Source organism: Microtus oregoni, unplaced genomic scaffold (assembly GCF_018167655.1).
Source record: "Microtus oregoni isolate MIOR12 unplaced genomic scaffold, Mior012 000077F_ref0000221, whole genome shotgun sequence".
Taxonomy (NCBI): Eukaryota; Metazoa; Chordata; class Mammalia; order Rodentia; family Cricetidae; genus Microtus; species Microtus oregoni.
This window is the reverse complement of record NW_024544029.1, coordinates 5,643,987-5,656,129: the sequence shown is the minus strand read 5'-3', so window position 1 is coordinate 5,656,129 and position 12,143 is coordinate 5,643,987. Positions and strand designations below refer to the sequence as shown.

At 46.6% G+C, this 12,143-nt stretch overlaps 1 protein-coding gene across 1 annotated transcript in view; it reads right to left on the bottom strand.

Annotated features, from left to right (window-relative positions):
- Window positions 1-1,432: 1,432 nt before the first annotated feature.
- Fam186a (family with sequence similarity 186 member A) overlaps window positions 1,433-12,143 on the bottom strand; it is a 50,015-nt gene continuing 39,304 nt past the window's right edge. Inside the window, exons 12-15 of the mRNA XM_041642539.1 lie at window positions 10,067-10,259; window positions 8,623-8,778; window positions 6,761-6,939; window positions 1,433-1,511 (exon numbers count right to left, since the gene is read on the bottom strand). Coding sequence (XP_041498473.1) covers window positions 1,433-1,511; window positions 6,761-6,939; window positions 8,623-8,778; window positions 10,067-10,259 — 607 coding nt within the window. The remainder of the gene's footprint in view (window positions 1,512-6,760; window positions 6,940-8,622; window positions 8,779-10,066; window positions 10,260-12,143) is intronic.

Sequence of the window (12,143 nt, the reverse complement as noted above, 5' to 3'; positions counted from 1 at the left end):
AAAGCTGGGACATCATCCATTGCTGTGAGGTCACAGGAGGTATCACACCCAGGAGGATGGGGCTTGATATAAGCTTATTACCCATAGCAGACATTACCCTACCTAAGCTAGAACATCCTGTCACTTCAGGGAACAGACTAGCCAACATTTTCCATCAAGAAGAAACTATTATTTTGATGACATCACTACAGGGAAGCAAGCATATAAACAGAGACATGTGCAAAAATACTTGGTGCAGAATAATTTGGAAAATGCCTTAATTTCTATCAGAATGGTTCAATAACATTACATCTATGCAATGTAAATCATAACCAATAAAATGACGATGTGTTTAATTTTTAAATTATACATTTAATTTTAATTAAATACATTTAGTTTTTAAATTACGGTCCAGGCGGTGGTTGTGCATGCCTTTTTTCCCCACCCATCACTCGGGAGGCAGAGGCAGAAGAGTGAGTTCCAGGGCAGCCAAGGCTACAGAGAAATCCTGTCTTGAAAAAAGAAAGAAAAAGAAAGAAAGAAAGAAAGAAAGAAAGAAAGAAAGAAAGAAAGAAATTAAAGAGAGAACACCGTGGTGCTCACATGGAGGCCAGAGGACAGTTTTTGCGAGTTAGTTCCCCTTCCAGCCCTGTGAGACTGGAGGCTGGAAGACAGGTCTTGATGGCAAACGCCTTTATCTGCTGGGCCATCTTACCATCCCCATGTTTATTAACATGGAAAATATCAAAGATGTATGCTTAGTGAAACAAAAGCAGCTTTAGAAGCGTGCCCTTAGCTTGGTGTAGTGACCATGCAGAACAAAGAAGATTTATCTCAGGAGCACCCTGCTGCAGTGTAGTTGGCAGTAGCAAACAGTCAAGGGAGACAGTAATTCTGGCCCAATAACGATGCATTTTTTTTTCATTAAAAATGTGCCCATATGCCGGGCGGTGGTGGAGCACGCCTTTAATCCCAGCACTCGGGAGGCAGAGGCAGGTGGATCTCTGTGAGTTCGAGACCAGCCTGGTCTACAAGAGCTAGTTCCAGGACAGGCTCCAAAACCACAGAGAAACCCTGTCTCGAAAAAAACCAAAAAAAAAAAAAAAAAAAGAAAAAAAAGAAAAAAGGAAAAAAAAGTGCCCATATGAGTGTGTTTTGCAACAGAAAAGTTTGTGCACATACATATGTGTGCAAGCAGAAATGATTGCTGTAAGCCGGGCATGGTGGCTTACGCCTGTTATTCCAGCACTTGGGAGGTTAGCGAGCTTTAGGGACAGCCTGGGCTACTCTGTTTCAGAACTCACAACACAAAAGTGAGTGTTCCCGTCTAACAAGTAAAAACCTGAAAAGACTGATAGGGATCTGAGAAAGAAATGAGGAGGGCACAGGGCAAGCTGCTGTTGCCCACACTGGAGAGATGGAAGATGGAAGGGCAGATAGGGAAAATCATGACTTAACAGAGCAGAAACCAGTGGGCACCAGGGCGAGGGCCCAGACAGGCTGCCACCTTCTCTTCTGTCTTCACGCTGCCACTGGGAGGGTAAAAACAGTCATTTAAAAAGAGCCAGAATAGCCGGGCGGTGGTGGCGCACGCCTTTAATCCCAGCACTCGGGAGGCAGAGGCAGGCGGATCTCTGTGAGTTCGAGGCCAGCCTGGTCTACAAGAGCTAGTTACAGGACAGGAACCAAAAGCTACGGAGAAACACTGTCTCGAAAATAAAAATAAAAAAAAAAAAAGAGCTTCTTCTCAAGGTCTTCCCCAGAAGAACTGTTTTCCTGAGCTTAGGACCCTCTGAGGGAGAGGCAGCCCCCAACTGCAGCTTCCCCCAGTCCCATCTAAGGAGGGAAACCAAACGAGAGCAGAAGCTAGGAAGCAGGGGATGGGGTTCACAGTTTGGGGTGCAGGCTCGACAAAGAGACTATGGAGGGCCTCCGCCCACTTCACCACCACGCACGCACGCACAATGTCTCCGCTGGACTTTCACTGGCCACACCATTCGCACTTTGACCGTAAAAAGGCCAGACCTAGCCGGGCGGTGGTGGCTCATGCCTTTAATCCCAGCACACTGGTCAACAAGAGCTAGTTCCAGGACAGGCTCCAAAGCTACAGAGAAACCCTGTCTTGAAAAAAAAAAAAAAAAAAAGGCCAGACCACTCTTTGAAGAGACCCGTGTGTTGGACATGGCAGAGATTAGCAGCCATTAGACAGGAAATCAATCCTTCTCTTTCTCCTTCATCTTAATTTTTGTTTGTTTTCTTGAGACAGATCTGACATTGCTCAGGATGGCCTCAAGCTCTCCACGTAGGTAAAAGTGGCCTTGAATTCCTGACCCTCCCGCCTATACCTACTAAAGCAGAGGCTCTCAACCTGGGGGTTATGGCCTCTTTGAGGTTGAACAACCCTTTCACAGGGGTCCTCTAAGACAATTGGAAAACACAGATATTTATATTACAGTTCATAACAGTAGCAAAATTACAGTTATGATGTAGGGATGAAATAATTGCATGGTTGGGGTTGGCAGCATTAGGAAGATTGAGAACCATTGTACCAAAGGACAGAATCACAGGCGTGTGCTACTGTGCTAGTCTCTTTCCCATCTCTTCCTCCCCTCCCCTCCCCTCCTCTCCCCTCCCCTCTCATCCCCTCCCCTCTCCCATCTCCTCTCCCCTTCCCTCCTTTCTTCTCCTCTTCCCCTCCCCTCTCCTCTCATCCCTCTCTTTTCCCCTCCTCTCCTTCCCTCTCCCATCTCCTCTCCCCTTCCCTCCTTTTCTCCTCCCCTCCCTTCTCCCATCCTCTCCTTTCTCCTCACCTCTATTCTCCTCCCTTTCCTCTTCTCTCACTGCTAGGTCTTATTATGTTGTCTCGGAACTCACAGGTGTGCTACCTGGCCCACCTCAGACCACAGAGTTAAAACCACTAGGATCACTGTTAGGGTTTTGCAGCAATCAGAGACCCTGTCTCAAAACAAACAAACAAAGACTAACGGGAAAGGATGCATGTCTGGGACTTGTCCATGACCCCTTAGCTCTTCCATCTCCATGGCTCTAAAGCCAACACACGTGGACATTACTAAGTTCAGCCGCCAGCTGGGGTTGGAGCCACATCCTCTTGACCCACATTAGTGGCAGCTTTTTGACTCAGTTGATTGACTTCTAGGAGCAGAAGATGCCTTGTGCTCGCTTTCATAAATCAGAAGCTTAGCTAAATGGGGTCTTGCCCTGGTGAAGCCTTCCCTTTGTTCCAGTGCAGAGCAGGCCTCTCCTTAGAGCTGCCAATCTCCTTAATAACTGCAGCCTCTTTGCCAGGAGCCCTGGCTGCAGCCTTCCGTTTCCTGCTGTGCCTTTCCTCTCCAGACTGTGCAGTTTGCTTTTCTTCTGCTCCGCTTGCTCTTTTTCAGTGGAGACTGGCGTAAGGGAAATCAGTAACAGCCATGCCACAGTTTCAACATTATTATGCTGTCCTGAAGTTCCTTCTTTGCCAAAGAAATTAGTCCATTTTTTTAAAAAAATTTAACCTCAGGCAAGTTGTTAGGACGAGGGCAGAAGACATGTAGGTTCTTTGTGAAAATATCACAGGTATGACCTCTTTCCCAGTGACCATTATTGTGCCCCTCAGACACCTCTTGCGCTGGGCCTCCAAAGTCCACATCGCTCTCAGCACTGCTCTCTCCCAAGGTCTTACCAGAATGGCCCTTTAAGCTGTGTTTACAGTGCTTAGTTGCTTTTAAAGTCCAAAATTCCAAAGCCGTATACATTCCTCCAAACAATAAAAACCAAAACCAAACAAACATGGCCAGGTTCTCCACAGCAGTAGCCCGCTGTCTGGTGCCTGCTTCCTCTGAATTTACTACTTGGATGTTTCTGTAATAAAACACCATGACCAAGACAACTCACGAAAGGAAGCCTCTACTTATAAGAGGGTTTATGGTTCCAGAGGGCTGAGTCCATCCCAGTACGGAGGCACAGAAGTAGAGGCAAGAATGACAGCCGGAACAGGAAGCCTAGCAGTCACACCCTTTACCAGCAGAGTGAGGGCAGAAAGGAGGGGCAGGCTAGAAACCCTCCAAGCCGCCCCCACTGACTTACTTCCTCTGCAACTCCTGAACCCAGAGCACCACTAACTGGGAGCCAAATGTTCTAATGTCTGAGTATTAGTCAACTGGGAACCACCCACATTCCAGAAACAGGTGCCCCCCCACCTTCAATCGCCTTCATCACTTAAGGCCAATGTGACTATCACCACTGTCCCCCCTTTCCCCAAGTGCATGCTCCACACCCTATAAACCTGCATCATCTCAGCCCACTCGCTCGCTCTCTCCCCCACCTTCCCCCTCTTTCTCCTCCACTCTCTCCCACTTTCATTGTTTTAGTCAGTTACTTCCTGAGGCTGGAACCAAAATACCTGACAGGAAATATAGAGTCCTACCTACTCGGTGAATTCTTCCTGGCAATACCTCCCACAAAGAACCCGAAGATGGCCTCACTACCTCCTAGGGGATTCTAAAATCAACACTAGCAAGCCTTGAACTTACTATGCTGCAGAGGATGGCCTTGAGGACTGATTCTCCTGCCTCTACTCCCAAATGATGGAACTACAGGAATCATGTCTAGTGGCTCCTTTTCTTCACATATGTGCGCTCTAATACATATGTCATTTTCTCTCTGCATATATATGTGTGTATCACTTTCTCTCTGCATATATAAGTGTGTGTGTATACACTTGTCATATATATGACTTGGTTTTGCTTTTTTAAAGTTTTTAATGTATTTTCTGTGTGTGCTATGTGTGTGCATGTGGAGTCAGAGAGTGACAGCCAGGTGTCTTCCTTAATCATTTGCCACCTCACTTGACACAAGGTCTCTCACTGAGCCTGGAGCTCAGCAGTTCATGGGCTGGTTGATCTGCCTGTCTCCTCCCTCTTCCTCTCAGGGCTGAGCTTACAAACACGTGGTGCCATGCCCAGGTTTTTTACATGTGTGCTAGGGACCCAAACTAGGTTGTTTTTATGTTTTGTTTAAAGGAGGAATCCCCTTTATTTCTTGTCAAAATAATCTAATAGCAATGTAGATTATACATCTTTTTAGACAGATAAGTCATATTTCTGGATGTTTCTTTCACCACAACTCTGGGATACTCAGATCTTGCCCTTTGAGAGAGGAGGTAAATTTTCCCGATCGTCTTCTTCCAACACTAGGGCCCCCACACTGGCTCAGGCTCTGTGTTGGCATGGCAGGCACTGTATCAACTGACCCATTTCTCCAGCCTCTGTGTTTGCCTTTGACACATGATCTCACTCTGAAGCCAAAGCAGGCCTCAGGGTTTTGATCCTCCTACCTCGGCTCGCTGAGTGCTGGGATAATCCCATGCTATGACACGTGTTTTTATGCTCCATACATTATTTAATTTATTGTTGTTTTGCCCTGCTGTGGATGGAACCCAAGGCCCGGGGCACACGAGCAAGCACTCTACCACTGAGACTCATCTCCAGCCTTGTATTAGAGAATCTATTTTCTTTCCCAGTCCTGAGGGCTGAATCCGGGGCGTCCAAGCACTCTATCCCGAGCTCCGCTGTTTATGTTCTTCAGCCAAGGTCTTGCTATGGAGCCCAGACTGGTGTTGAACTCCTGTAAATTCTCCTGTTTCAACTTCCCAAATGCTGGGATTATAGGAGTAATACCCAGCCTTATGATGTTAAATGTCTTATTTTATAATGACTGCCATCTGATAAATAAACATTTATGAATAACACTACTGCAGGACTTGGATTTAACAAAACAAATATAACCCCTCATGAACTACTCTAGGGAAAGAAGTTCAATTTTCTGAAGTTTTGGTTTAGAATATTAAATAACTATCCTGAAAGGAGTAAGCAACTCCAAAACTGTCTCTCTTTCCCTGGGGAACTTCCTGGGGCTTAAATGAGAGTGTGGTGAAACTATGGAGCCCTGAGAACGCCTCATCCCGCTCTGCCCCAGTCGCCAGTGCCAGGACTACACACACGCCACCACACTAACCTCTGAGCGGGACTACACACACGCCACCACACTAACCTCTGTGCAGAGACTACACACACGCCACCACACTAACCTCTGTGCAGAGACTACACACACGCCACCACACTAACCTCTGTGCAGAGACTACACACACGCCACCACACTAACCTCTGTGCAGAGACTACACACACGCCAACACACTAACTTCTGCACGGGACTACAAACATGCCACTACACACTAAGCTCTATGTATTTTCTGTCTGTCTGACTGTCTGTCTGACCTTGTAGCCCTGTTTGTCCTGGAACTTGCTACATAGATCAGGCTAGCCTTGAACTCAGAGAAGGTGTGTGCCATCACTGCTGGCTTCACTATGTTGTCCAGGGCTGTTCTCAAACTCACGAGCTCAGTTGAGTTGACCACTTCAGCCTCCCAGGAGCTGGAGAAGCAGGCAGATAGCATCAGCTGCATTTACGGTCATGTTATTGAATCATGGTGTGGAAAATGCATCCCCCACCATGCTTTGCCTGGTGCCAGCAGCGACAAATCTCAGGACGGAATTCTAAGCTGAACCCCTCCCCAGCCTTGCTATGCTTCCGGTATAACTGTTGGATTGAGATTAAATGCTGACTTCTTAGGTCTGTAGAGAAACACTGACCAATGGTGAGTTCAGTTGGAGTATTTTGTGAGTCTAAACTAAGCTTTCACCAAATACTTACTTTGGTATTCCTTGGTGCTCCAGAGAATGTCAAGTTAGAAAGACAGCAGAGGAGCCAAACCTTTACTCACTGTGACTGAAGGGAAGCAAGAGCTTTTCTGAAGGTCCATTGAATATCTAACTGCAGCAGCCGGGGAATATCCGGGTACCCTCCCAGCTGTGTCCAGAGTGTATTCAAAGATGTCTTCTCCATTATCGGGTAGCTTGAAGTGGACAGGTCAGCATTCCAGATGGACTCCACCTGAGTCTGCTGTCTAGAGAGTCAGAGCACATGAGGTAAGGGATGAAGCTCCTCTGATCGCCACTGCCAGTTGAAACTTGCGTCTTCTCTTCCCCACCCATCAACTGCCCTCCCATGCCCCAGGGAGCCTCAGTTGTACCACCAGACAGAGACAAGGGAAAAGCACCACTATGACCTAGTCATCTGTTTCAAGCTTCCTTCTTAGCCTCCTGAAGTACACAGACCAAGTATGCTTTTCCTTCCAAAGCTTTTGCCTTCTTAGGGAAGAGACAGAGGAGGCGGACTGAGAGATACAAAGAGAAAAGGAAGGAAGGAAGGAAGGAAGGAAGGAAGGAAGGAAAGGAAGGACAAAGAAACGCGTCAGTGCTTGAAAGCTTGTTAGATATTCTTTAAATAATTTGTTCCTTAGGAGAAATCAGCTTTTCAAACATATTTTTACATGTTATTTATTTTGTATGTGTGTGGGAACATGTGAGCCGTGGCACGCACGTGGAGGTCAGAGGACACCTGTGGAGGTCAGAGGACACCTGTGGAGGTCAGAGGACACCTGTGGAGGTCAGAGGACACCTGTGGAGGTCAGAGGACACCTGTGGAGGTCAGAGGACACCTGTGGCATACACCTAAGGCTAAGCCATCCTCTGGCCCAGCAGCCTTCAAAACAAAACAAACAAAACAAACCAAAAAAAACCCCCTTTATTATAATAAGAGAAAAAGAGGGGCAGAGGGAGGGAGAGGTGGTCAGAGGACAACTCTGTGGCTTTGGTTGTCCACTGTGTGGGTCCTAGAGTTTAGACCCAAAGGTGTGACCAGTGAGCACACCCAAAGGTGTGACCAGTGAGCGCACCCAAAGGTGTGACCAGTGAGCGCACCCAAAGGTGTGACCAGTGAGAGCACCCAAAGGTGTGACCAGTGAGCGCACCCAAAGGTGTGACCAGTGAGAGCACCCAAAGGTGTGACCAATGAGAGCACCCAAAGGTGTGACCAGTGAGAGCACCCAAAGGTGTGACCAGTGAGAGCACCCAAAGGTGTGACCAATGAGAGCACCCAAATCGCCTAAGCCATCTTGCTTATTTTTTAAAAAAAGAACTCAAAATTAAATGCCAAATATTTAAGTAGAGCCGGGCGATGGTGGCGCACGCCTTTAATCCCAGCACTCGGGAGGCAGAGGTAGGCGGATCTCTGTGAGTTCGAGACCAGCCTGGTCTACAGAGCTAGTTCCAGGACAGGCTCCAAAGCCACAGAGAAACCCTGTCTCGAAAAACAAACAAACAAACAAATATTTAAGTAGAAATATATGTAAATAAACCCTGCTAAAGCAGGCATGACGGCATATAGTTTTATTCCAGCACTCACAAGGCAGAGGCATTCCAGGTCAGCCAGGGCTACACAAATGAAACAATGTTTCTTCTCAAAACAGACGAAACAATACACCTTGCTGAATTCACTAAGGAAATAAGTACATTCACACTCTTGCACCACATCCTAAGTATGGGAAAGGAGAGCCCTTGGGTAGAACTAAAATAGTTTTAATTAAAAAAAAAAAATTAGCCTGGTCTACAAGAGCTAGTTCCAGGACAGGAACCAAAAGCTACGGAGAAACCCTGTCTCGAAAAAAAAAAAAAAAATTAGACATTGTGTACCACTTATCACCGAAAGTTTAATATTACATACCATGCCATGAAAGTTTAATACTACATACCCAAAGGTCTTGAAAATGTCGGGCTTTTTGTTGTCTTCAGTGAATAACTCCAAGACTGGACGTTGAGTTTTGGTAAAATCGGGTATCTGCTTAAAGCCAGAGACCAAGGGCACAGGCTGGCTAAGATTTAGTTTAAACACCTTTTCGATCTAGAAGCAAAATCAACAAGAACAAGTTAATAGATACAGAAAAGAAAGCGCATTTCTCAGGTCTCAGCCTCTGGGGGAAGGGAAAGCCAGAGATGTTAGGAAGTTTGGCTTTCAATCCAGACAGCAGCCGAGCAGCAGACCTACGCGTCCACAGCCATGATTCCCTTTGGAGGACGGGGGAGCTGAGACCATGGTCTGAAACTCTATATATGTAGCCCAGCCTGGCCTTGCTTGCATTTGCTGTCTGTATGCTTCTGTACCCTGACCAGAGAGAGCCCTCTCCCTTTACCGTTTCCTTCCTTAGGCCTTGACACCCACAATCACCACCTGACTCTAGCCTAGAGGTTCTCAGCCTTTCGTACAGCTTCTCATGTTGTGGGAACCCCAACCATAAAATTATTTTCGTTTCTATTTCTTTTTTTTAAAAAATATTTATTTATTATGTATACAATATTCTGTCTGTGTGTATGACTGCAGGCCAGAAGGGGGTGCCAGACGCCATTACAGATGAGCCACTATGTGGCTGCTGGGAATTGAACTCAGGACCTCTGGAAGAGCAGGCAATGCTCTCAACTTCTGAGCCATCTCTCCAGCCCATCATTTCTATTTCATAACTCTAATTTTGCTACTGTTGTGAATCATAATGAACATATCTGTATTTGCCGATAGTCTAAGGTGACCCATGTAGCATTCAGTTAGAGGGGTCGCACCCACAGGCTGAGAATCGCTGCTTCAGAGCCTGCCCCTCCCCTGAAATGTCCTGTCAGGTCGCTGTTGCTACTGACACCCCACCTTCCTTACTCCACCTACAAAGACCATATTTACCCAACCAAAATTAGAGGTGTTTTTGCTGTTTGTTTAACAGAGCTATAATATTTAAAATATAATTGTTATGGAAAATTCAAAATATCTTACTTTACTCCAGCAATGATCAGAAGTCTGTCCTACGCGAAGAAGCAAGTGAGTAAAGCTCGCAATTAATCAATTATTTTGTCTTTTTTTTTTTTGAGACAAGGTATTACTATGAAACCTTGGATAACCTGGAACTCATTATGTAGCCCAGGCTGACCTCTATTAATAATGTTAATGAGTCAGGCAGTTGTGGCACACATCTGTAATCCCAGCACTCGGGGGCAGAGGCAAGTGGATCTCTATGAGTTCGAGGCCAGCCTGATCTACATAGTGGGCAGCCATAGTTGCACAGGAGAGAGATCGTGTCTCAAACAAACTAAAACAACCCTTACTTCTTCGTCTCGCACTGGAAAGGAGCAGCAGAAGGTAAAGTTACCTGGCTGAATACCTGCATCATGGACCACAGGCACTGCCTCCGCCTCTGTTCTAGTTCCTTCTGCTTGTCTGTCCAGAACCGCATCACCCTCTTCTGGTATTGATCAATTCTGTCCAGCATGATGTACAGGTTCTGAGCCTCATACCCTTTCCCAGTATTTTGGATGGCTTTTAATCGTTTGGTTATGTTGTTTCTTGAAAAAAGTCAAGAATTAGATCCATATAGTTCCCAAAGCTACCAGAGCAAACCTGACTTCTGTTGCGTTCCATTCCTATCTCATTTTGAGTTCTTAAGAGGTATGAGAGCAGGTGGGAGACTTGTTAAACGAGGCCTTTATCTAATTCCTATATAGGAATAAATTTCTGAGTGGTTGGTGGTGGCGCACGCCTTTAATCCGGGTGCTCAAGAGGCAGAGGCAGGCGGACCTCTATGAGTTCAAGGCCAGCCTGCTGCGTGGAGTAAGCTCCAGGACAACCAGGGCTATGCAGAGAAACCCTGTCTGGAAAACAAACAAACAAATTCTGTAGTGCTCAGTAGGGGTAGAACCCAGCACCTCACACATGCTGCGCACATGCTGCACACATGCACACCTGCTGCAACCTGCTGCACACATGCACGCCTGCTGCAACAGGCTGCACGCCTGCTGCATGCCTGCTGCACACATGCTTCACACATGCTTCACACATGCTGCACATGCTGCACATATGCACACATGCTTCACACATGCACCACACATGCTGCACACATGAACACATGCTGAACACATGCTGCACACATGTTGCACACCTGCACACATGCTGAACACATGCTGAACATATGCACACATGCCGCATAGTGCACACATGCTTCACAGATGCACACATGCTGAACACATGCTGCACACATGAACACATGCGGCACACATGCTACACACATGTTGCACACATGTTGCACACCTGCACACATGCTGCACATATGCACACATGCCGCACAGTGCACACATGCCTCACACATGCTGCACATATGCACAATGCTGCACACATGCACACATGCTGCACACATGAACACATGCTGCACACATGTTGCACACATGTTGCACACCTGCACACATGCTGCACACATGCTGCACACATGCTGCACATATGCACACATGCCACACAGTGCACATATGCTTCACACATGCTGCATATATGCACACATGCTGCACACATGCACACATGCTGCACACATGCTGCACATATGTTGCACACATGCTGCACACATGCTGCACACATGCTGCACACATGCTGCATATATGCACACATGCCGCACAGTGCACACATGCTTCACACATGCTGAACATATGCACAATGCTGCACACATGCACACATGCTGCACACATGCTGCACATATGCACAATGCTGCACACATGCACAATGCTGCACACATGCACACATGCTGCACACATGCACACATGCTGCACACATGTTGCACACCTGCACACATGCTGCACATATGCACACATGCCGCACAGTGCACACATGCTTCACACATGCTGCATATATGCACACATGCTTCACACATGCTGCACATATGTACAATGCTGCACACATGAACACATGCTGCACACATGCTACACACATGAACACATGCTGCACACATGTTGCACACCTGCACACATGCTGCACATATGCACACATGCCGCACAGTGCACACATGCTTCACACATGCTGCATATATGCACACATGCTTCACACATGCTGCACATATGTACAATGCTGCACACATGAACACATGCTGCACACATGTTGCACACATGCCCACATGCTGCACACATGCTGCACACGTGTTCTACCACAGAGCTATGCCTCAGACCACTATCATCACTGTTTTTAAACAGTTCTGGGGGTACTAACCAATTCATATGCAAGACACAAAAACTGAATGTTTAAAGATTAGACAGTCTTTGGGGCTGCAGAGATGGCTCAGGTATGCACATGGGACAAGGACATAAATGTAAGCAAAACATCCATACTCACAGAATAAAATAAAAGTTGAAGGAAAAGAAGAGCTGGGTTGTTAGAGCAATGGCAGACAACACTAACTTAGTGTTTCCAAA